Raw genomic sequence first — 26,262 nt, forward strand, 5'->3', positions numbered from 1 at the left:
TCACAAAAGAACTTTTTAATTGGATCAGAATACATATCCCAATTATAATCAGAATACTCACAAAGTTATATTAAATAGTACAGTTATTTGTACCTAATCAAATTGCACTAAAGATGTCAGTCAAAAATTCTGACTTTGATTTCTCTTGAGTTTGACTGTTGAGAAACAGAGCACTGATCACACACCTTAGCACCCGTTAGAACATCTATTCTCTAAGTCTGTGGATTACACAGCAGGCCAAGACCTCAGCATGCTCTCCTTCTGCAAGTCTGGCCTCTCCTCCGCACTTCTTTTGCTTTTTTGAGGACAAGGTCTTACACTGTAGCCTAGGCTAGCCTTGCTTCAGCCTCTGAGTGTTGGGATTACATTATAGGTACGGCCCACCACGCATGGCCAGCAGATTTTCTTTCTTTATTAGCCTTTACATTAATACTTAAGGATAATCATTATATGAAAAGCAGTTAAAATATTTCAATAATTTCAAATAAATATGGAAATGCTGTCTATAGTAGACAGTTATGAGAAAGAATTCTTAGTTTGTAAAGCAAAACGACAATTAGGATTTACAGAATTGCAGGATAGGCACCATGTCTGCTATGTGTCTGCAAACCTCTAAGCATTCATTCTTCATTCCTTCTTTTTATTGTCTTTATCTCATTCTTTCCTTTTTAATGCATCTACTTAAAACATAATGGTAATATGGTAACTGTGTAATTAAAAGATGGTTATCGTTACTTATTGTGCATGTCTTTCATTTTCATCAGTTGAAAAACAAAACAGTGACTACTTGCTAACATAATATGAACAGTGATATTAATGGTATTATTAGCTTTTGGATATCACTGGTTTTTCTATTTATAGTTATTATAGCTAATTAAAAATCTATCTGTGATTCAATTAGGTAATTTCTCCATTTATTCTCCTTCATTGCTCCTTGGTGTAAGACTCTATGCTCTTTAGATGACCAATTAAAATACTTCAGGATCTATTCCCAGAGTTTTATTATTCATGATTTTATTCTTGGCACTTTATTTTTAAATATTATTTTTAATAGACAAAGTAGCACATATACGCATGTGTAGCTGGAGGCCAGAGGTTTATGTTGGGTGTTTTCCTCAGTCCCCTCTTCTTCCCTCCCTCCTTCCCCTCCCTCTTTCCTTTCCTTCCTTCTTTATTTTCTTGTTTTTAGACAAAGCATATTTTTTAAAAATTTAATTTAGAAACAATCTTATTTTACATAGAAATCCCAGTTCCCTCTCCCTCCCATCCTCCCATGTCCCCCCACTAACCCCTCATCCATTCCCCAGGGAGGGTAAGGCCTTCCATGGGGAACATCAAAATCTGTCACATCATTTGGGGGAGGTCCTAGGCCTTCCCTCATGTATTTAGGCTGAGAGAGTATCCCCCCACGGGGAATGGGCTCCCAAAATCTATTTGTGCACTAGGGATAAATACTGGTTCCACTGTCAGAGGCCCCATAGACTGCCCTGGCCTCCTAACTGGCACCCACATTCAGAAGGCTGGGTTCGGTTGTTGGTTCCCCAGCTTTACAACTGGGGTCCATATATGACCACTTGGTCAGGCCAGCTGTTTCTGTAGGTTTCTCCAGCATGGTTTTGACCCCTTTGCTCATCCCTCCTCCCTTTCTACAACTGGATTCCAGGAGTTTGGTTCAGTGCTTAGCTGTGGGTCTCTGCACTGGATGAAGGCTCTAGGATGGCATTTAAGGTAGTCATCAATCTCATTATAGGGGACGGTCATTTAAGGTAATCTCTCCACTATTGCTTAGATTCTTAATTGGCGTCATCCTTGTGGAACTCTGAACATTTTCCTAATGCCAGATTTCTCTGGCACTATACTGGCTCCCTCTATTAAGGTGTCTCTTTTCTTGCTCTCCTCTATTTTTCCCCTGACTCATTCTTCCTGATCCCTCATGTTCTCCTCCCCCCTCCTCTTCTCCCCTTCTCTTTTTCCTACCTTCCCCCCATGTTCCCAATTTGCTCAGGAGCTCTTGTATCAGCCTACAATCCATGTCTCCAGAGAAGCTAGGAAACAAGGAGGACACTAAGAGAGACATACATGGTCCCCTAGGGAAGGAGAAAGGGACAAAAACCATCTACTTTGAGACAGTATCTTTCACAGAACCTGAGTTCCTCACTTAGCTACACTGGCTGCCAGTGAGCAGCAGTGATGTTCTTCTCTGCCTGCCCAGTGGTGGGATTACAGGTGCACACACCATACCTAACTTTTGTATTTTTTTCAAACATGGGTTCTGGGCAACCGAACTCGGGACCCTAGGCTTGTGGGCAAGCTCTTTACTACACAGGCCATCTACCCAACAGGTGTCCTCACACATACTTAGCGTGGTTGTTTCCCCCCAATCCCTTTCTCTCTCACCCCAAACCCATTCTTTTCTCTCATCTTCCTTCCTACCCCATGTACTTCCTTTTCCATTTCCTCTCACAAGTGTTTTATTACCTTCCCACAGCCTACTCCTTCCTTACAGCTTATCCCCACCACTTCATGGCCTCTTCCTCGTTTTCTGACCTCTATTCATACTCGCCCCCACATAAATAGACATATACAGAACTTAGGAGCTAGGGTCTGCACAGAAAGGAAAACACGTAGAAACTGTGTTTCTGATAGGGCTTACCTATCATAATATAGTGCTTTCTACACATTTTCCTGCAAATTCCATTTTCTTTATGTGTACACATACCGCATATTCATTTTCCATTTAATTCGATGATGGACATTTATGCTGATTCCATTTCTTTGCCATTGTAAATAGAGAAGCAATGAACATGGATGTGCAGTGTTTCTGTGGTGGGATACATAAGAGTCCTTTGGCCATGTGTCCAGGAGTGGTACAGCTAAGTCATATGGGAGTTCTGTCTTTGGTTTCTGAGAAGACTCCACGGTGATTTATATAGCAGTTGAACCAATTTACACCCCCACCAACAGTGTACTGGGGTTCCTCTTTACCCATATCCTTGCCAGAATTTGTTACCATTTGTTTTTGTGTTTTGTGATGATAGCTATTCTGACTGTAGTGATTTAGAATCCCAAAGTAGTCTGAATTTGTATTTCCCTAATGACTAAGGATGGCAAACACAAGTACGGACTGGCAATTTGTCTATATTTCTTCTTCTTAGAACTGTTCAATTCATCAGCACTAGCACATTTATTGTGTGCTGTGTTTAATTTTTGTAGCTCTTTATATATTCTAGATATTATAATCCCTTCTCACAATTATACCCAGAAAAGATTTTTCTCCTACTGCCAGTTTCCTTTGCTTTAAAAGCAAAAGTCTCTACTCTTTTCCTCATTTGGGGTTGAAACTTTGGTTGAAGAACTGAAAGCAGTTGATTTAGTGAATAGAGAAACTAGTGTAGTGTGATGCTGGCTTAAAGCATGTGTACACTTCATTCGCTGCAGAACAGGGAGATTCCTGTTTTTTGCTGGCCTAGCACGAGGACACTCACAGAGGCGCACTGCAAAGTGTATGCACCAGTCAGTCTCCTTTCTGGAGAAGGCACACGCGCATTCTCCCCCTGGGCTTCACTTCTAGTTCTGGGAATACAAGGAGAATAAAGCACTAAAATCTATTTGTACATAGATTTTTTTTTCTAGGAGACAACAATGTCCATTCCTTACGACTGGTTACCTATAGTAACACAATGGGCTGGAGACTTGGCTCAGAGGTAGAATACTCTCCTGGCAAATGTAAGCCAAAAAGGGAGAGGAGGAGAAAAGAGGAACTAGGAGAGTATTCCTGAGGCATTTTGTCCAAATTCCAAAGTGAATATATAAACACGAGAAATTTCTTAAAGACTTTTCATTTCAAGTAATGGCAAATATAGCTTGAGAAGTAAGTTTTATGGTACTTCTGACCAATTAAAAGGGACAACCTATGATACACATAGTAATCAGATGAATCACTAAGAAATTATACTTATCCAAAAGTTTATACTTCATGAGTTTATTTGTATGCCATTCTTGAAATGATGACAAAAATGAACCCATTAGTGATTGCCATGGGCTAGTGATGGTGTGGGGAGGAGTGAGGCAGTGGCGTGGATAGAGACTCAGAAGCCTTGAAGTGGTAGTTGTAGGGTTCTGTATCTTGATTATGAGTGTTAAGTGTCAGTATTTTGGTTGTGATTTCAACTGCAATTTTGCAGGATTAGGGGAACCCATGTAAAGGGCACACAGAATCTATGTGAATTTTTATGAATCTGTAACTTTTTGAAATTTCTACAAATATGTAATTACATAAAATTAAAGTTCAATTAAAATAGGTCAAGGAAAAATAACAAACATAAAGCCAAAGAAGTAACACGTGTTATTTTAGTCATGAGATAATTCCTGGTAAGGAAAAACAAAGACAGCAAACACAATTCACTTTAATTGAAAATCTAGAAGATTTGCTTGCAATTGGAGAGCAGAACCTGTCAAAGTCAGGATTTGCTATTTAGCACATGTGCTGAACTCTAAAACCTGCATTCTGAAATTTATACTATCTGTCTGTAATCACTTCAGGTTGTTCATGGAAACTTTTATAGCCATCTCTGAGGAGCAGTGAAAGGCCTGCATCATCTTTTCCATAGTTGGCCCAACAATACTGACCTGCTGAGGGAAACCTACAGAGAAAGCAAATGCCAGCAAATTCCTGAATTCAAACTAAAAGTGCTGAAACTTTAATTGGGAATAATATATTGCAATGTGTTGTTTTTCAGGCTGTATCTTCTAGGTTTTAGCTATATACCAATATCTGTGGTACAGGTTGAACGTGCTGAATTTGAAAATCCAAACCTAAGTTTCAGATGTCAGGGCACTTTATGCTAGGATCTCAAGATCTGAAGAAACTCATCAGATGCAGAGTACACAACCTGTGTATCCCACTGGAAAGCCTCAGTAATTGTAGCTCACCATGTCCGTGAAGAGCTGCTGACTGCGACAAAGATAAAACAAGAAGCAAGGTTCAGCTGAGATGAAGAAAGAACTACTCCATGTTTCCTGTCGAATGTTCCTGATGAAAGCTGGGAGAATGACAGAGAAGGCACCTGCAGCTGCTTGGAGGTTAGTCATAGCAGGCATTCTGGAGAAGGTACCAAAGTACCACCAAGGGAATGCCCCTCCCCCTCCACACACAAAACAACTGAGGTGTCCTATGGCCTGGTGGGACACTCCAATTTAATCTTCTGGACCAGAAAGGGCTAAAGGAAGAGAAAAATGGTTTCTCTTCCATGCCCTGAAGTACTTTTAAGGTGGAGACAATGATGAAGGTAATCAAGGAACCTGAAAACTAAGGAGAAAACTCCTGACTGAACAGCAGGAGTCTTCATCCTATCTTCCTGTAAGTGTAGCTACAGGAACAGCCAAATCCAGTAAGTAAATGCCCAGATCTCTGGTTTGATGACTGACAAGGGGAGGTTCCAGGAAACCACATGACAATGGAGATGCTCAGGAAAGTGAGCTCATTAGATTGTCAGTCAGCTCCTGGATTTATACCCAGATTGTTCGTGTATGAATATGATCCGACATAACACACAAACCCAGGCTAGCTCACTACTTGAATTCCAGACTGACCACTGGGTAGTGTGCACAGGACAGATCCAAATAGCACTGTGTCTGATGAGGAAACCAGAGCCTATAGAAAACAGCTCACTGCTTTCAGCGTACATACAACTGGCTACATTGCCTGCTAAACCCCAAGTCTCAAACAAACAAATAAAAGACCGAGAATCTCATGCTACTCTAAAAGCTCAGTATTCAACTAAGAATGATCTGGCATGTGGCAAAACAACCAAGTGTCAACTTTCAAGGGGAAAATAAGATGATGCACAACAAAGTATTTATGGGCTGTAGCCAATGGATTGGTTAGTTAGTCAGGGATTTGGAAAGAGCATGATTGGAAACTTGTTGAAAAGACATCTGGGGAAGAAATACATTGCTAGATCTCGCCAAATGGGTGAAGAGTAAATGCTCATCCAAAGGTGTCTTCAGCAGAGGAGGAATTCAGTAATCAAGAAGATAGAATGTCCTGTTCTGTGAACAGTCAGCCTCTCTTTCCAGCCATTCCTGTCATTGCCCAATGGGTTCCTGAACAAAGTGGTCATAGTGGCAGATATGGGACTATGCATGGGCTCAGCAACATGGACTTCCACTCACCAAGGCTGACCTGGTTACAGTTGCTACTGAGTACCAAATCTACCAACAATAGAAACCAACACTGAGCCTCAGATATGGCACCATTCCCTGGGGTGACCAGACAGTGACCTGGTGGCAGGTTAACTACATTGAACCATGTCCTCCATGGAAAGGACAACATTTTGTCCTTAGTGGTATAGATACTTATTCTGGTTATGTATTTGCCTTTCTTATACATAATGCTTCTGCCAAGACCACCATACATGGTCTTAAAGAATGCCTGATCCACTGGTGTGGTATTCCATACAATACTGTTTCTGAACAAGGAATATATCTTCATACCCAGAAGTGTGACAGTGGGACTATGATCATGGAGTCCACTGGTCTTACCATGCTCCCCACCTCCTGAAGTAGCTGGCCTGATAGAAACATGGAATGATCTCCTGAAGACAGTAGCAGTGCCAATTATGTGACAGCAGCCTGGAGGGCAGGGGCAGGGTTCTCCAGAAGACAGCATATGCTTTGAATCAGTGAGAATATATGTGTGGTTTCTCCTATAGCCAGAATCCACAAGTCCAGTAATCAAGGAGTAGAATGGGGGAATAGTTACACTTACCACCTGTAGTGACCCAGTAGGAAATTTTTTGTTGCCTTAAGTTTTTGTGACCTTAAGTTCTGCTGGTCTAGACGTTTTGGTTCCAGAGCAGGGAGTGCTCCTGCCAGGAGACACAACAAACATTCCATTGAATTGGAAGGTCAGACTTTCTCTTGGCCACTTTGGGCTTCTGATGCTTTTATGCCAACAGGCTAAGAAAGGAATAACAGAGTTAGGAGGGGCAATTGTTTCAGATTACCAGGGGAAAAAGGATTGCTCCTCCACAATGGAGGTAAGAAAGCTTATGTCTGAAGTACAGGGGATCCTTTAGGGTGACTCTTGATGCTACCATGTCCTGTGATTAAAGTCAAGGGGGAAACTACAATAACCTAATCCAGGCAGGATGACAAAGGGCACAGACCCTTCAGGAATGAAGTATGGGTCATTGCCCCAGAGAAAGTGGTTGAAGGAAATACAGAATGGGTAGTAGGGGAAGGAGTACCATCTAAGACCATGTGACCAGTTGCAGAAAAGAGGATTATTATTGACATGAACAATTCTGTCATATTTTTAAAGAATGTGTTTGTACAGATACTTGCATTTTTCCAATTTCTTTTTTTACACTTTATTATATATTTAAATTAGAAACAAGCTTACTTCCCATGCCAGTCCTCCCTTAATTTCTTTATCATGAGATGTAACATCAATTATGAGAATATCAATGATTATCATATTTAAGTTTGAGATACTAAAAGAATGTCCCCTAAGAGACATTGCTACCTATTCTAAATATATAAAGCATTTGTAATTAATTCTATGAGGAATAGGTATATCACATCAGGTGTAATGATGGCCTGTTAAATATGCAATGCATTTTTGAGTGTATGTGGGATAGTTGTATTATGTTTAGGTATTTTTATGATCCAGTTATTGTTTTATTTGAACATTAATCACATGATGGGCTACTATTGGTTGTCAACTTGACTACATCTGAAATAAAGGAATTTTGTTTAATTTGAAGTAGAAAGATGCACTTCTAATTTGAATCTTTGAGATAAGAAGACATACTTTTAATACAGATCTTTTGAGCTGGAAAAGGTACACCTTTAATCCAGATCTAAAATGGGACAGGCCTTCTGCTGGAAGTCTACATAAGGATATGAAATAAAGAAGCTTTTGATTTTTGAATGCTTTCCCTCACCTTGCTAGCAAGTCCATTCCTTTACTTGCATTAGAACCTACTTCTTCGGGATACCATCATTTACTGAAGACCAACATCCAGCCTTGTGATCTGAGCAACTGCAACTGTTCACAGCCATTGCTGGATTAGCTGGACCACAGCCTGTAAGTCATTCCAATAAATCCCTTTCTATATGTATAGACAGACTTATAAGTTCTGTGACTCTAGAGAACACTGACTAACTCAAGAGCCAAAAGGAAACTTTAGAACTAAAATAACAGTGACAGAAATTAAAACAAAACAGTTACCGGTTAGGCTTACTAGATAATGGATATAAAAGAGCAAAGAATCAGTGAACTTTCCAATAAAAACAATGAAAAATTATTCAATCTGAACAACAAGAAGGATTAACAGATAAAAGAAAAAAAACCTCCCAGAAATTAAGTAAAAGACAAAAGTCATTACGTACAAGAAATTCACTGATTTTTAGAGATGAACTGAGAATAACTTGAGGCCAAGAGGCCAAGCCCATCACGGAAGAATAAAAATTCAGTTTGATAATACTCATGAAAAGAGTCAGAGAAAATGACACATAATTATTGAAAGACAACATCTTTTTTTTTTTTTTGGTTGTTACGAGACAGGGTTTCTCTGTATTGTTTTGGAGGCTGTCGGTCCAGCCCGGCCTCGAACTGACAGAGATCCGCCTGCCTCTGCCCTCCCGAGTGCTGGGATTAAAGGCGTGCACCACCACCGCTCGGCTTGAAGGATAACATCTTAAAAGACTACAGATTTATCATTAGAAATAACATATTCAATAAGAAAGTGGAACATTTTTGAAATGCTGAAAGAAAAAGAAATCCTTAGTCAACTCAAAATTCTATACCCAGTCAAAATATCCTTCAAGAATTTTCTTTACTGGGATTGATATGTAAAATAAGATTATTTCTAAAACAAAAAGAATTTCCCTTTAGAAATAAGTTCTAAAGGAAGAATAAATATACTCTTGGAAGAAAATTGGCAGAAGAGGATCATGAATTAGATAGGGAAATGACATTGTAAGAATACTTACAATGCTGGGCCTGGTGGAGTATACCTATAGTCTCAGTGCTTGGAAGGTGAGAGCTGGAAGTCAGTAGGCTCAATGCTTTGGCTACATTACCAGGCTGAAGAAGCTAGCCTGAGCTACAGTAGGAATAGGGATTGGAAAGATAGTACAATTAGTAAAGATCCCTATGACCCATGTAAAGGGCCAGGTATTGTGCTGCACGTCTGTAACTCCAGCGCCAGAGAGAGCAGGAACAGAGACAGGAGACTCTCTGGAGCTTCCTATGTAGCTTGTTAGTCAACTGCTGAGCTCCAGATTCCAAGAGACTCTCTCAAAGGATAGAACCTGATAGCAGACCGCAGAATCTCTCCATGTGCATGCATGCCCCTTACATAAACATGCACACATCACACCCATAGCATCAGGAAGAAAAACTACAACATAGACATGGTGACAGGATTTCTACATCCTTTTTGAAGTGGTAAAAACACTAAATAAAACCTAAGCAGTTTGTGAAGAGTTATGTTTATATATTCTAAAATTCTTACCCTTTTTTGGACTGGGTTAGCCAGAACTCAAAAATGCATCTATTCTAACTTATAAAGTTAATGTTAAAATTTATATAGAGACTCAATCAAGAGTACAATATTAAATATACTCAGATAATAAAAAAGAAGGAATGAAAAATAAACAGAAAAGTGATAGAAAAAACAGAAAAAAGAAAACATAACAAAATGGCAGAAACCTAAATCCAAACATCAAAAGTTGCATCTGATAGTCAAAAAAAGCAGTTAAGGAACATACTTTCTCAGACTAAAGTGGAAACCAACCAACCAAATATACCGAAGTTCTACTTTATCTGCTAGCTACAAAGATTTTATAAAATATAATAACAAAGGCAGTTGAGAAAGTTAAAATGATGAAAAATCATATTACACAAACATCAGTCAAAAGAAAGCTGGAGTGATTATATTAACATCAGACAAAAGTCATGTGTGGAGCTAAGGACATTACCAGTGTAACAGAGAAACACCACATAAGAGACTCAATCCAGCTGGAAAATGTACCAATCCTATCAACACACGTAAGATAGAAAGTCAAATGGACAGAGCAGATACATGCCCACAGCATCAGAAGGAACTCCTTTCACACCAACAGCTGACAACCATGTAGAGGGAAAACCAGCAAGGACGAAAAACTAAGCTACCGTGATGATGACATGACAACTAGATTCACCTGGCATTTATAGAATTTCCAGCCATCTGCAACAGAAGTTACATTTCTATCAAGTACACACAGAACATTCATGGAGATATAATATGTGAGATGATTAAGGAGCCGGGAAATGGCTCCATTGGTAAGGTAACTGTCATGCAAACACGAGGATCTGAGCTTGACCTCAGCAGTCACACCAAAAGCTGGGCACAGTGGCATGTGAATGGGACCCTAGTATTGAGGCAGATGAGGAGAACCCTGGGGCTTTCAGATCCATCAGACTAGCAAACTGCCAAGCTCCAAGTTCAATGAGGAAAGATATCTGATGATGGTATGTGGGCTGCACACACACACACACACACACACACACACACACACACACACACACACACACAAGAACATGCATGCCAAGATGCTCAGGGTACAAAATAGTAAGTTTTAAACACTGAAGTCCTATAAAATACATCTCTGAGATCACAAATGAATTAAACTAGACACCAGCATCAGGTTATATGAAAATGTGCAGACATAGAGATAAACACACCTTTAAAGAAACCATGGATCAAGAGTTAAAATTTTAAGATGTCAAAAATTTGGAATGACCTTAAATTGGTGCTTAAAGAGACAATTGTAGCATTAAATGCTAATGTTATTAAAAAGCTCCAAGATACCAGGCTTCCGTGTAACAGAAATAGAAAAGATGATGAGGCAGAAACAGGTGAAAGGAAACACTAAAGACCAGAAATAAATACAATTAAAAGTATAACAGTGGACGCCAATGAAACAATGGGCGATTCTTGGTAAGATCAAACAGTGGGCAGACAAGCACAGCGGCTAGGGTGCACATGTGGTGTTACAGTAACCCTGGGCAAATGCACACACAGGAAAACTTCTGAAATGGAGCTGAAACTAGAAACTACTAAAATACCCCAATGAGACCTCTCACCTGGAAATTCCTATAATTATTTAAAAATTAATTTCATCACTCATGTAGCAAGATCCTGGCACCACAAAACAATTAAATTTTAGAACATTCCTCCAAACAATACTCCATTCCAATATTATCCTATTAGCAAACTTTATCAGACATTTAAAGGACAAATACATCAAACTTTTTTTGCAGGGAAGTAAGAGTAAAAATCACTTTCCAACACATTCTAAGATCTTACTATTCCTCTGGTAACAAAATCATGCAACTGGCCAAAATGAAAACCACAGATCATTATCTGTACTAAACAGACACGAAAAGAGTCCACAAAATATTTCCAGTCAATTCAGTAACATACAAAATAACCAAGTTGGGCTTTCCAGGGAATCAAGGTTGGTTTAATATATGTGCACTCATTAAAGTATAATCTCCAATATCAATGGGCTAAAGACAAAAAACCTCATAATTTCAACTAACACGAAACAAGCCAAGTAAAAAATTTTACTACTTACGGCGTAAACTCTCAGCAAAGTAGGCATTTGAACAGTGAAGACAATATGGGAAAGAAAGCACAGGAATGCAGTTCCCACTTGAGTGCATCCTTTAAACTACATAATCAAGCTTATGCAGTGCTGACAAAGGACACAGTGCCCAACAGAATGAGTGCAGGAACAGGTTCACGTAAATACATATGAGTAAGGACTGACAAAGCCAGTCCAATACAGAAAGTTAGTCTTTCCCAGTGTTGAAACAACTAGACATCTGTATCAAACAAAAAATGACCTGTGACTTCACATCTTAAAAATCTTAAATGAGCTCTTAGCTATGACACCAAAAGCATGATCTACAAAGGAAAAACCTAATAATTTAGATTTAGCAGTTAAAACTTTCGTCCTGGAAAAGTCTAGGATAAGCGAATGAGAAGCCAAGATGAGGACTGGAAAAATAATTTCTAAGGGTTAGGAATGTTGCTTAGTGGCAGGGTGCTTGTCTAGTATGTGCTGAGACCCTGGTCAGTCCCAGCACCAGAAAGGTTATGTATCTACTACAACTCTAAAGGACTCTCAAATCACTTCAACTTCACTAGCTATTAAGGAAAAGCAAATGAAACTACACTTATCATGATGACATACCTTTAAAGATGGGTAAAGTAAAAAACCAGTGCAGTGATAGAGCATGGCTAAGCATGCGCAAGACCCTGGGTTTGATCTTCAGCACCAGAAAAGATCAGCAGCATGGACAACAAAACAAACAGAAAAATTCTTGTGGGGTTGCAGAGAAGGGACTGCACTCTGTTTGTGACATGATAGAGTCTCTCTGAGGGAATAGTTTGGTCATTTCTTACAATATTAAATATACTGTACCACAACAATCCTACCTCTAGACATTTCTTCTATAGAACTGAAAATGTGTTCACAACCCCCTCAACCCTGTATATTAGCATGTAGAGGCTTTGTCTACATTTCTACAAGTGGGAACAATTCATGTGCCCTTAACATGGGACATGGAAGAGAGTGTATCTGGCACATCACACATTGCAATATTATCCATCAACAGAGCGGTCACGTGTCAGTGCTTCGTGAAAGATAACTTGATGCAGATGATTCACACTAGATGGTCCCATTTTATGACATTTCCCCAAGGAAAGAAACTATAGAAACAAGAGTCTAGACTATGACAGCCAGCATTTGAATGGGAGGAAGACATAACTAGGAAAAAGTCACACTTCTAAGTTTTACTGATGAAAAGGTCTTTGTCTCTCTGTATTAAAATGCACAGGACTGTACATAAATAACAAAAATAGATTAATTTCTTAGGCTCACATTTAGAAAAACAAGAAAAACTCAATTTTATAGTTATAGGTTCTATATCTAATTCTATAAATGAAAATGTGGAATTATAGTGATTAAAAACTATTTTGCTATCTTAAGTTTCTTGGCAACAACTGATAATTATATATAGCAGTAGAGTTTATTTAAGTAATAAACTGGGTGTTGTGTCTCGTGTGTGATCTCAGCACTCTGGGAGACTGAAGCAAGAGGACTGCTTCCAAGTTTGAGACAAGCTTGGGTTCAGGGCAAATATGGGTTGCATAGTGAGACTCTGTCTCAAAAAAAACCATGAAACAAAAGCAAATGGTAAATGAAACTTAACCCAGAAAATTTTTGGGTATTTTTAGGACAAGAAGTGAGGAGGACAGAGATGAAGAGCAAAGGCCAGGAAGGAAGAAACACTATGTGTCTACAAGATTAGCAAACAAACAAACAAACAAAAAAGATCTATGTGCAGGTTTCCACGCAAGAAATCAGAAGTCTCACATCATCTGGGGAGATCAGTTATTCATAGCTAACATACTAGTTCTACTGGGTCCATGAGTCACTTTGGAGAGAGTTATCAGTTCTTATCTTTAGTTTTAATTGCCATAAAACTAAGTTATCAATCACCCCATAGGATTATCTAATGACAGAATGAGAACATATATGAAGTATTCAGCCTGATGCCTAACTTACAGTACATTCTCAGTAAATTATGTCTGCTGTAATGGATCTTAGGAAGATACAGTAATTGTTTAGAGACAATTACCCTCACTACATGTAGGATTTGGGGATCATAGTCTCTGAAACCTTATGACCTCAAATTAATTCATTCAATTCTAAGAGCAGGGTCAAGTGGATTGACAGTTTCAGGAACAACTTAATTAAGTCATCCATTCACCTACCTGCTCATTATGTGAGAGCTGACCTTGAACCAGAAATGTGCTAGGTGCTAGAACATGACATTGCAAAGACTTTATCATTAACCTCAAATAGCAACTTAAGGGAGATATTGTTATATAAGAGAGACAGTTATTGTTGAGTTCTGCACAGGGTGCTACTGGCTTGCATGATGCAACTTAATAACTTTTTTTATTTTTATTTAAGTTATCCCAAAGGGACTGATTTAACAAGTAGTGGGATCCAATATGACAGTGATGGTGAGTAAAATCAGCTAAGTCACATACATTTACAGACTGTCATGTTCCTTCACTACTGTTCCTTTTGGTAAGCTAAAAGACTTAAATAACCTGCCTATACACAAACAAGTCACCATTTTTTAAGTCACGAATTAGTTAAATGCCAGAAGCCTTGAATCACATGAGTGGCCTATGGCAATGCAGAGGTTAATGGCACAATCTCCAAGTTCAGACCAGCAGGCTTCAAGCCTCTGCTCACACAACAGTGACTGTGGAACAGTGCTCACTTTTGTATCTGTTCCTTCATCTACAAAGCAGAAATGTGACCTGTTTGTTTCACTGTATGAGAGTCAAACACAGTTTAGAACATGGGCACACAGAACACACACTAACAATGCACTACAATGATTATTAACATCAGGCTGTGATGTGTGGATTGTGGTGACATTTTTAAACTTAAGTGAGTGGTCTATACAATAATGCCTTCTCAAAGCTGTCAACATTGTAACTCTACAACGCCACAAAAATCTTAAGTGGCAAAACAGATGTGCAGACCTTGAGATAGGGAGATTTTCTTGGATCATGTGGGAGGTTAGTTACTCATTGTGGGCTCTTAACAGCGGAAGACGGGATAGAAGTGTGGAAGATGAAATGGGAATAGTAGGAGAGATCAAGGTGGAAGGCACTTGCCTCGTTCTGCTGGCTCTAAAGATTCAGAAAATGGTTGTGATTGTTAATTGACAAGTTAACAGAATCCAGAATTACCTGGGAGATAAGCTTCTGGGCATGCTCATGGGGATTATCTTGATTGCTTTAACTGAAGTGGCAAGAGCTGTCCCCTGTGGATGGTACCAGTCCCTGGCTGAGGTCCTGGACTATATAAATGGAGAAAGCAAGATGAACAGCAGCATGTATTTATCCCTCCCTGTTCCTGACCATGGATATGATGAATGCCTCAAGTTCCTGTCGTCTCAACTTCCCAGCCTTGAATTTAGAGCCAGAATAAACCCTTCTCCCTTAAGTTGCTTTTGTCAGTTTTTTTTTTAATCACAGCGACAGAAAAAGACATGGGTCATAAACCAAGGAATGCAAGTACCCTCTGGAGGCCAGAAATGGGCTTGATCCAGCAAGGGAATAATATCCTTTTTTAACCAAAAGGATGGTACTTCAGCTAACATCTGAGGAGGGAGATTGTAATGGCTGTAAGAAAACCAATGTGTATAGTTTAAACCATCAAATGTGTGGTCATTTGTCATGGCAGCATAGAAAGAAAACACACAACCGATGAAATACTGTTAGAGCAAGGAGAGTAATAAGGATAGCAGCTTTTTTCTGTTAGCCACATGAAGATTTGGTCTTGTTTCCATTTTGCTGCTTTAGTTTTTCTGGACACTGAATTTGAAACCCAGTAATTAGTGGTTCTTAGCCTTATTGGAAGCCATGAAAAATACAGAGTGGAATTTGACATGGTAACTGCTCTTAAGCTATTTCTTTATGGATGGGCACTGATGGCATGATCCAGCTTCCTACCCATTGCTAGCTCTCTGTATGAATAGCATATTTAATATGTATATATTTTCTGTTGAAAAAAAGAAGATAGAATATTTCAGAACCACACAGACTTGGTTTGATTATTGGTATTCCATTTAGAATGAGTAATAGCTATCATGCAGACCCGTTCTAAGAACAAAAAGACCAATGCACAGAGGGAAATGGCGGATGATTCACCTGTTCATGAACACTCATTAGTTTTCACAGAGAATGTATCAGTATTGTAACTGAATGTTTGTACCTGACATCCTTCACAGTCTTTCAGTGTTTTAGGTAAATGAAGTGTCTCTTAAAATCTAACCAGACCTGATAAAAACATTCCAAAGGAAAAAAAGCTTGATTTACATTGACCTCGATTTCAAGTCTTTTGAGACCACACTGAATGTGGTGGCAACTGGGAAGAGACAAGGGCCATTGGCCTGAGAATGACTGTTCCTCCAACAGTATGTAGATTACATAATCTCAACTGTTAGGATTCAACATTTCCTTTTGTTCTATCAAAGGTTCATTTAAAAAGTTGAAAATTCAACTTTTCTCAGAGAAACAGAGCCCAATAAAAATTTTGTATTGGGATTTTTAAAGGCCTTTAATTTGAAACTTTTTAGACTTACAGAGAAGTTTCAATAAGAGTTTGGTCTTCTCTGTAGTCAGCTCCCCTTATTGGAGCACGCATTAGCTAACAAGTACTATAGAAAACATGGTGTTAGCACATGGAAAACGTCATTGCTACTATTTCTCCAGCTCCTGTGGAAAACCCTTTCCTTTCTCAGCAAAGCACACTGATGTAACACTACAGTGTGTTCACACCATGTCCTCTTGAAGTTATGGTGACCTGAGACCCCGCTGTAAGGAAAGAACACTTGGATAGCAGAGCAAGAGGCTCTGATCAAGGAAGAGAACCTGCCAGCAACAATGCTGCTAGCAAGCTCTGCCCAGCAGGGTGGATGCTACTCTGTGAGAAAGCTCTTTTTGTGGTGACTCAAATTCTGTTGATGTTTCAGGACCAGGGTGATTAGATAACCATATTCAAACTGACAGACCACCATTTCTAAATTCAATTTTAAGAACTGTTTTGAAGAGCCCCCAAATCAATTCAAGGATAGAAATTATATGCACCTGAAGTCTCATTACCTAAACTTTATTAATAACCAACTGAATAAATAACAAAATGTATTTAGTCTTTATGGTTAGAATTAGAAGAGTTTGCTGGGATCCTGAAACAGTGCTCTGGATCATCAGGCAGTGCTCACATCTGCCCTGAGTCTTTATCTCACCAATGTCTGAATTCTTGTAATGGCAAAGCAGGCGTTATAATAAGCACAGTGCTTGCAATGCCTTGGGTTAGGCTTCCAGTGGCTGATATTGACACTGACGTTTCATGTGGGGCCACACTATCTATCAAAGGAACTCATAATTGTATTTTAGATTTGTTCTTTTGGCTTTCGGTTGGGCAAGGTTGTCTTAAGCATGGTGGAATATACATTAATCTTTAATTTTTAAAATTAAGTGAGGTAAAGGCTAGTATTCTCACTTTACATAGGTTAGAAACAGAGTTTATATATGAAAATTACATATGTTAACTGGAGAATTTTGTTTCTAAAAGTTTGAAGTAATTTCCAGTGCTTGAGAATATTATTAACAACCTAATGCATGCTAACAGTAGGTCGATAATAGTTGTATAGGATGAATGTGCAACTCTATATGTACTGTGACTTGAGTATTAATTTGGTGTAGGATCATGTTGAATATATATATATATTTTAGGTAGCTTATATACAATGTAAATTAAAAATTATTGATAATCTCTTGGCTGGCTTTGATAATTTCATGTATCCATATTTGTAGTATGTTTGTTCAATTTTCATATATAACCGAAGAACTGCAGGAGGAGAACATGTGACTGCACATCCCTGTCTGCCTCTCCTTTTCCTGACTACATCTTCATCACCCCTCCATTAGTCAGGGTTCTCATATGGGGATCTAGTAGAGTGGCTCATAGGCTGTAGTCCAGCTAGTCCAGCCATAGCTGTCTACTAACAAAAAGTCCAAGAATCTAGTAGTTCAGTTCATGAGGCTGGATATCTCAGTTGGTCTTCCGTATATTCTGGAATCTCTAAGAAGTGGGCTTTAATGCCACTGAGAGCCAGGGCAAGCAGGCAAAGAGTAGAAGCTTCTTTCTTCCATATCCTTCATAGAAGCTGTCACCAGAAGGCATTTTCCAGTTTAAAGGTGGATCTTCCCACCTCAAAAGATCTGGATTAAAAGTGGGTCTTCCCACTTCAAATGATTTAATGAAATAATCTTTCTCAGGTGTGCCCAGCCGTTTGCTGTTAGTTCCAGATGTAGTCAAGGTGACAACCAAGAATGGCCATCACAATCCCCTTTCTTTCAGGCAGCTTCTGACTTCATGGAGGGGAGGTTCCTTTACCTGAAAATGCCCTTAGTTTCCCTGGACCCACAGTCCTAGGCTGGAAAAGTTCACCATTTGAGAAGTGAGCTATACCCTGCTGGCCTCCAGAGTGGTTTCTAAGAAGGGGCTGACATTCAGCTGGGCTTCCCTACAACCACAGTCTCCTGCCCTTGTCTCTGTCACTTTGCCTATCGTTAGGGTTCACAGGTTTGACTTTGGTGTTTTCTGGCATGCACTTCTCCAGGCTTATTCTATTCAGGGCACAGTTTTATGTCTTTTGACAAATATTAGAATATTTCAGTCATTTCTTTGAGTATTTTCCAGTCCTGCCCTCTCTCCTCCTCTTTTGCTGAGCTGATGTCATAAACATCAACTCCAAAAGTTCTCAGAGGCTCCCTTCTTCCCACTGTCCAGACAGCTAGACTGTGTCAACCTGCACTTCCATCTCCCATTTCCTCTTTCTTCTGCTACCAACTCCTGCTATTTTTTTCTGTTGTTGTTGTTACTGTATGTTTCAACTATAACTTCATTTAGTGCTTCTATTTTCCCTGCTTTGGCTGGGTGGGGCTTTGTTTTTGGTTCCAAGCCATGTTCATAATTGTTGATTTTTACTCGCTGGCTTACATTCCTGGTCATAAAGTCTAAAACCAGTGTCACTTAAGTTCTGGATGTCTGCTGCTGCTTCTATTCAAATTGAAATTTCCTCGTTCATGGTAACAAGTATTTTTGAAGGAAACATGGATGTCTTTAGTTATCACTTAAGACAGAGGGAAATGCATTCCAGGATATTCTCTCAGCATCTGTTCCCTGATGGGGAAAAGGGCATCTTGGAAGAGGCTGCTATTTACTGTAAAGCAGGATGACCGGATGACATCAGGCTTTCCCCACTAGCCTCCATCTATATGACCGTGGATGAGAGAGGCTTCTTCTGAAACCCTGTTGGAGTGAATGCCTTTTGTAATCTTGACTCTCCAGGAGGTTCCTCTGCCCTACTCAGCAAGATGAGGGGCCTTTGTTGCCACTTGCTCTCTCAGCCACCACTGTGGTGGGGTGGGGGTTGGGATGCTTCCCTTCAGTGAGAACAGAAGACAGAGTTTCCTACTCAGGAACCTGCAGTTTCCTCTGTGGTGTCTGGCTAAGATGAACAGTTACTATCTAGAAGTTTTACTGCTGTTGCTTTCCTGAGTTTTGGCCAGAGAGAGAGCTTGAACTATTGTGTCATGTGTGTACCTGCAGAGGCTTTGGACCAGGCTTCTCCAGTACACGGTCTTATATGAGAGAGAGAGGACAGAAAATCTGAGGACTCCACTGCTGGGTGGTCATTTGGCTTCTTGAGGTTTCTGGCTTCTTTTCACTTTTTAGAGACTCTTCAAATGTTTGTTTTGTATGTAACACAGACATACACACACTCTCTCTCACACACATTTGCTTAGTGGGAGGAACAGAGAGAAAAATGTCTATTCCATTCTTCCAAAAACAGAGATTTCTATATTTTTTAATAGTTGATAAGGGATTAAATGATTATCTTTACTAGTTTTCAGATATTTTACTCATGAACTAAGAAAACTTAATCTTTTTAATTGGCTGTATTCTTTATTCATGTTTCAGGAAAGTTAAACACTGCAGGGGGGCTTTTACATAGCTCATATTTTATAAGTGTATTACAATGGTCAGAGAGAATGTCATATAATTAAAGGTGAATATAGTCGTTTAAACAGTGCAATGTCTAAACAGTTTCAGAAAAAAATGACAAAGAACTGGAGCTCTCAAAATGAAAGGAAAAGCAAAGAAGGGAAACCCTTTTTTCTTGAGATCAATGATGTCACATTTAAAAGGAAAATATCTTAAAGTATTCGGTGTAGACATCTCTTCAGCATGTACTAGGTGTCAGTGCGGAGACACAGATCTCAGTAAATCACAGTCCCTGCCTTTCAGAAGTTGTTTAGTGGGACAGAGGGATCAACAAGCCAATCACAAAGCAGCTGTGGACACTGTGGGCAGTGCAGCATCCACTGCGGCAGGGAGTTCAGGTGGGAGAGGAGGTGACAAGAAGGAAGGAAGAGGAGGTTCTGCAGGCAGAGGGGGAAGACACGGAAAGGGTTAGAGAGAAAAGAAGAAGGGACAAGAGTGGTAATAAGGTCCCATTTGGGAGCGGTGACTGTAGAGTGGTAGCATTTGCACTCAAGTCCAAATGGAGCCAGGAGTTGCAAGAATGAGTTTGATCTCTTCCAGAAAGCACCAAGTTCAAGATCTGAAGACACCCAAACCCAGGGTATAAGTCTCCACACAAAACACTTGTTTTCAAGCCATGTTCATTGTTAAGGCATTTTTACCATACTAGCTTTAGTTCCTGGTCAGTGTCATTTAGTGCTGGTGTACTTCATCTCTGAGTGGCTATGATCTTTGTGGAACAGTGAAAACTGATAGATGGGCAAATGTATTTCTACTTCTGACCACCTGCTGTGAACTTCAGATAAAAGCATTTAATTTCCAACCAGAGAATTTTTTAAGGGGTAAGTTGATAACTAATACAAGCAAGTAAACAAAGAACAAACATACCAAACTAAATTTCAAACAAAACAAAACAAAAACTACCTCTCCCACAAAACACTATCAGCAGACCACTTTACTAGTGAACAAAAAAATAATAAAAAACTGGTCTCAGATCCATTTTTGATAACATTATTATATACGGGTGGAATGTAGCTCTAGTATAAATGGATATTTAACATGATTTTCTATTATATTATTTTTGAAGAGACAGATTACAACTAGCTGAATGAACATGTTAAAAAGTTGTTTCAGGGCTGGAATGGTAGCTCAGTGGTAGATCACTTGCCTCACATGCATGATGCTGCAGGTTCAACTCCCCAGCACTGCTAAATGAAACAACAGCAACACCTAGGCAACTACTGACTTGAAACAGCCTGACAGAAAGCAGTTTGTAGAAGTTACAGTTGTGTCGCAGCTCTGTCCATGGTCCCATTCAGCAGATACTCCAGAAGACACAAGGGAAATGGACAGGATCAACGACAGAAGCAGGAAAAAACAAAACACCAGGGTGGTTAGACAGTTAAGGGGGTAAACACTGTGTGAGCAGGACCTAAATTCAGACCCTCAGCACCTGCATAAAAGCTGAATGCAGTGGCAGACCTGAAATCCCAGCACTGATGGGAGAGGAGAAGCAGAGACACGATGATCCCTAACTCACTGTCAGCCAGCCCAACCAACCAGCGAGGTGTAGCTTCAGTGAGACTCTCAAAAGGTAAGGTAGAAAACAATAAAGGAAGACATCAGATACCCATTTCTGTCTTTCACATGCGTGCTACACACCTATGTGAGCACCAGCATATATGAGCACACATGCATGAATACGTACACAAAAAGTAAAATAAAATTATGCATTTTTGATTCCAACAAGGTTGAGAGTAATGAATATCTGATCATTGAGTTTCCTTCAAATTTTAATAAATAATAGAGATGGGATCATCTTAAGCTCTTTTCTCTTACTCCAGATCACATCTTTCAAAACATCCTTTAACACAATCAAGGTTCTATACCTTCTGCCTTCTTTCTAGCCATCATCCTGACTCAAGCTACTGCTCTCGATCTGCGTTTATGCTGCTGCCCTTCTTCCTGTTTCTAGACTGGTGACACATCATCTATTGCAAGCAACACCACTAATCTGTCTGTATTCTCCTCGCACCTCCCTCTGTAAAGTGCTTCTAATAATTTTAAGATCTTTAGATGCTTTAGAATTTCATTACCACCCTGGCTTTATCGCCATTAATCTCTTTCTGCTTCTTAGCCTCTGGCTGTTTCTATCACAACAGGTGAAAGATTACAGTGGTGCCCTGCAGCTATCGTGTTTAGCTGATATGAAGTCAAAGAAGGATACTTCACTCTTGTGTTACTTCCTAAACTCATACCCCTGGTCCAATTATAAGAAAAATCAGACAAACCCAAACTGAGGGGTGCTCTCTCTACAAGATACCTGACCAGTTCTATTCAACACAGTCAGTCACGGGACACAAAGGTTGACTGTGACTCTGTTATACAGCAGAGACAATGAAGGGACACAGCAACTACATGCAAGGTGACACATCAGAAGGAGCCCTGGAACATCAGGTAAAATTGGAATGAAGTCTGGCGGTAAGTTAAAACTATTCTGTTCCATGTTCTTTACTCACTGTGGTATCCTCTAATATGCTACCACTAAAAGTTTATACTCTCTTCTTGTCATTAACACTTAAATTTACTTTATAGCTCTTATTGATATATGGAGATTACTTTAAATTCAGCTTATTACTTTGCTTGTTTTATAGTACTGGGGATTGAACTCAGAGCTTCACATAGCCCAGGCAAGTCCTTTACCACTGAGCTATATCCCCAGTGGTTTATTATATTGTATGCAGAAAACCTGGCAAATTACTTTATTCATTCTAATATCTACTTACCTGTAGAATTATTATTAAATATGTAACTGTATCATTTGTAAATGATAACTTCTCGCATTCACATTCCTACCTTTATTGATAGATTTTCTAGTCTTCTACAGTAGAGAACACTTCAACAGAAGGTTGACAAAACAATGACAATGAATATCCTTAATTTGTTTGTAGTCAGAAAGATGTACTCTTGTTAGACAAAGAAATGCTCACTATTCCCAGAAATGCTCACTATTGCTTTTATGAGATTCACTAAATTTTACTAAGCATTTTCCTTTTTGTTGAGATAGTATTTGATTATACTGAAGTCTATTACAGTGACGATTAAAAACTCCCTCAAAGGTTACCCTGATATTGCATTCAACATATGTACATGCACATATTTTTCTCATTTTGAACATTTGTAAAATTATTCAAGTTTTTCATGCACATACATTGTGTGGTTAAAATTTAGTCTGGGATTTTGGTATCTGTGTTTGGACTGCGTGTTTTATTTGGTTCTAGATTGAAAGTTTGGTGGGTGATCATCTTTCTCATATTAGATTTTGAAGAACTTAGGCCCGAGACTAAAATGTTTATGTCCTTGGATGTTTAGTAGAACTCACTGATGCCCACTGGTGTGTCAATGAGGCTAAAGGTTCCATGCAGGAAACACACACTAATACACAGAATAGCTTTTTTCTTTTGGTGTTCAGGTCTATACATTTTAACCACAGGTCTTTTGCAATTAGGGTATGTAACAGTTCTATCACTGCCCTAAGTCCCCAGGGCTAGTCAACTGTTACCACACTCTCTCTCAGGTCCTCACAACCAAGGGTTTGTTACTTATTAAAGAGCTTCCCTATTAGGATGTCAAATGCAACCATACAGAATGTAACCTTGGAAATGAATTTCTTTCACTCAGAATAATGCTCTGGATTTCTGCCTAACTCGATGCCCATGCCAACAGTTTGACCTTCGTTATATCATAATGTTCCAGGCCACACAACAGTTCTTACCTTCTACCTGCGAAGGAAGGTGGGTTTTTGAGACTTAATTTTAGGTATTACCATGATTTTCTATGTAAGGCTGGTATGTTGCTAGACAGGGTGGAATGGTTTACACAGCTGGCTGATTTTCTGCCTAAAGGATGCAGCCACTGCTGAGCACAGGGTGTTGAAGGCCTTTACATTTATAATATTGCTGTTTCTTCCTTCAACTCCATTATAGGCATTAGATACATGTTAACATAGTTTCAAAATTTTTAAGTACTTTGTTCAGTGAGTATGCACTGTTAGTGTAGAAGACAACTTCTGGAGTTGGTCTCTTTTCCCAGTTTAGCCTGCTAACATTCTTTTTTATAAATGTACTCTATCATTAAGTGATGACTTTCTTTGTCTGTGGTAACAGCGCTTAATTTACATTCTATTATTCTCTTTGATCACCATTCTTATGGGGGAATTTTTCTACTCTATCTCTTTGAGCCTGTGTCCTCAAAGCTAAAGTGACTCTTCTGTAGTTGGAAAAAAAAATGAGTATAATCACCTGTAACTTCTGATGAGAGTTCAACTCACTCATACTGAATCACTGATAAACAACATTTGACAATGGCATTCTGTTAACCACTTCTGCAGTTCTGTAGTTCCTTTGTTCTTATTGTCTGCCTTTGTTGTTGGATGTTGTCATTCTAAGAGTGTATTTGATTCATGTATCTTCTGTAAGTTTTTTTGTTTCTGTATAAGTACCATATTTCTTACAGTGTGTGTTTGGGGAATTTTTTATGTCTTTGTTTGTAAATGATAGCTTTGCTGGGTATAGTATCTTGGTTGGCAATGTTTCCCTTGGTTGGCACTGTGGAATATATTATTCCACTTTATTCTTGCCTTTAAAAAGAAGTTTCTGTTTATAAATTTTACAGCCTTTGGAAGTTTCCCTTATTCGTAGTGAGTCATTTTTCTTTTGGTGCTTTTAACCTCCTCTCTGCGTTTGGCTCTTTTTTGACAACTAGGTCTCCTAGAACAGGGCTCACTTAGCTAACTGCAGCAGGCACCCGCCATGCATTCTCTCCCCCTTCCCTTGTCTGGAGTTGCACTGGGATGACTGAGCTGTGCTTCTACACTCAGACATCACATCTGCATCAATGCTGAGCCAGTCTTAGCATTTACTGCTTCAGATACTGTTGCCGTCTATCCTCTGCTCTCCTGCAATTCACACATGCCTTAGACTTTGATGTCCGCCAACCTGTTATATGTGTCTGCTTGAATTTCACTTTGTATGTAATTTTTCTCTACCTTATTTATTCTCTCTTCGACTCTCTACTTGCTATTAAATTCATTTTGGGTTCTTAGCACTTAATTTTTAAATTTTAGAAATATTATTTTTTAACATATATCACTTACTAAATGTGCTTTTAGATAATTTTGTATACATATGTGATACATACACACCATTCTCACCACCACTTTTTAATACTCCTACCTACCCACAAATCCCTCTTTTTCATTTCCATCTATTCATTTTATTTTGTGGTCACTGAGATCAACCAGGCTATCTGTATGCTCATGGGCTTGGAGCTAATCTTTTGTTATATCTGTAGCTTTAAACAAGATGGAGCATTTTATAATTAGAATAGTCTGAGTTAACTTTTGCTTCTTTTGCTTTCTCATGTTCCTGCCTACTTACTAAATTATTGAGAGACTCTGCAGTACCAGGATGAAGGCGTATGCTTAATAGATGCTTGCAATTCTCACACTTTAAATTCAAACACGGCCTAAGATGTTTTAGGTTACCACTCACCCCTCAAAACCATGCACAAGAGTGAGTGTAGAACCACTTCTCAGATAGTCTTCTACTTCCTAATGCTAGCCTAGCCAACTTTATTTGTTAACTTTGGCAGGGCACAGACAGTAGGGGGGTTGTTTTCTGTTCAGGGATCTACTAAAAACACCCCTATAACATATCTTTGTTTGAGATTTTTGCATACTGCATTATTTTATTATATTAAAATATCATTTATTACTTTATAAACCCAGTGTTAATTTGGGTATCCCAACATGAAATTAAAGGTAGATACAAGCATTTTAACAATATGTGGAAAGTTTAGCCCTAGCTAAAACTTCTATTAAATTCTATATATTTTAGGTAATGTTCAAACAGTCAAAAGAACATCATTCTGATTCAAAATCTACTTTTAAAAAACAAGTAGGGTATCTAATATTGGCTGATATGCAAATAATTTTACTGTTTATTTAAAACTTTTATCCAATGTATCTTTTCATGTAATACATTTTTAAAAGAGTAAAGAGAAGCGAATTTTATAAGGAACTACACTCACCGTCATCTTGCCAGCAGTTCTTGGCACCGCCTTCCCTGTCACTGCCTCCTGGTAAGACTGTCTGGTCAGCCGGCAGCTCATCCTCGGGCATGCCACCTTCACAGTCACCTGCATCAGCGATGCTTTCTTCTTCCACAATGTGGAGTTTGTCTTCATCGTCAGAATCGGAATTTGCTTCTACCACAGTGTTATAATTTGTAACTGCAATAGAAAGGAATGAATAATCAAAGTTGGTATAAAAATCAGTTTCCACTTCTCATGAAAAGACAAATTAACTTAAGAATAGATTGCAATTCAATAATGTTTAAAAGACCATAATCAGTAAGCAACTTGATAGCACATCTAGATACTAGATAGTCAGTGACAAATAACAGTATCCACACTTATTAAAAATTCATATAATGTACAAATGTTTTGCAAATATTAGCTCTATCTAATTCTTAGAATTTTAAAACAAGCACATGACAC

The 26,262-nt window shown here is 38.9% G+C and overlaps 1 protein-coding gene across 1 annotated transcript in view; it reads right to left on the minus strand.

Moving 5' to 3' along the window:
- Zeb1 (zinc finger E-box binding homeobox 1) overlaps positions 1-25,996 on the minus strand; it is a gene marked incomplete at its 5' end in the record, with an annotated part of 54,290 nt that extends 28,294 nt beyond the window's left edge. Inside the window, 1 exon segment of the mRNA NM_001281620.1 lies at positions 25,795-25,996. Within this exon segment, the coding sequence (NP_001268549.1) occupies positions 25,795-25,885 (91 nt within the window).
- Positions 25,997-26,262: the final 266 nt, after the last annotated feature.

Source organism: Mesocricetus auratus, unplaced genomic scaffold, assembly GCF_017639785.1.
Source record: "Mesocricetus auratus isolate SY011 unplaced genomic scaffold, BCM_Maur_2.0 Super-Scaffold_100013, whole genome shotgun sequence".
In the NCBI taxonomy this organism is placed as follows: Eukaryota; Metazoa; Chordata; class Mammalia; order Rodentia; family Cricetidae; genus Mesocricetus; species Mesocricetus auratus.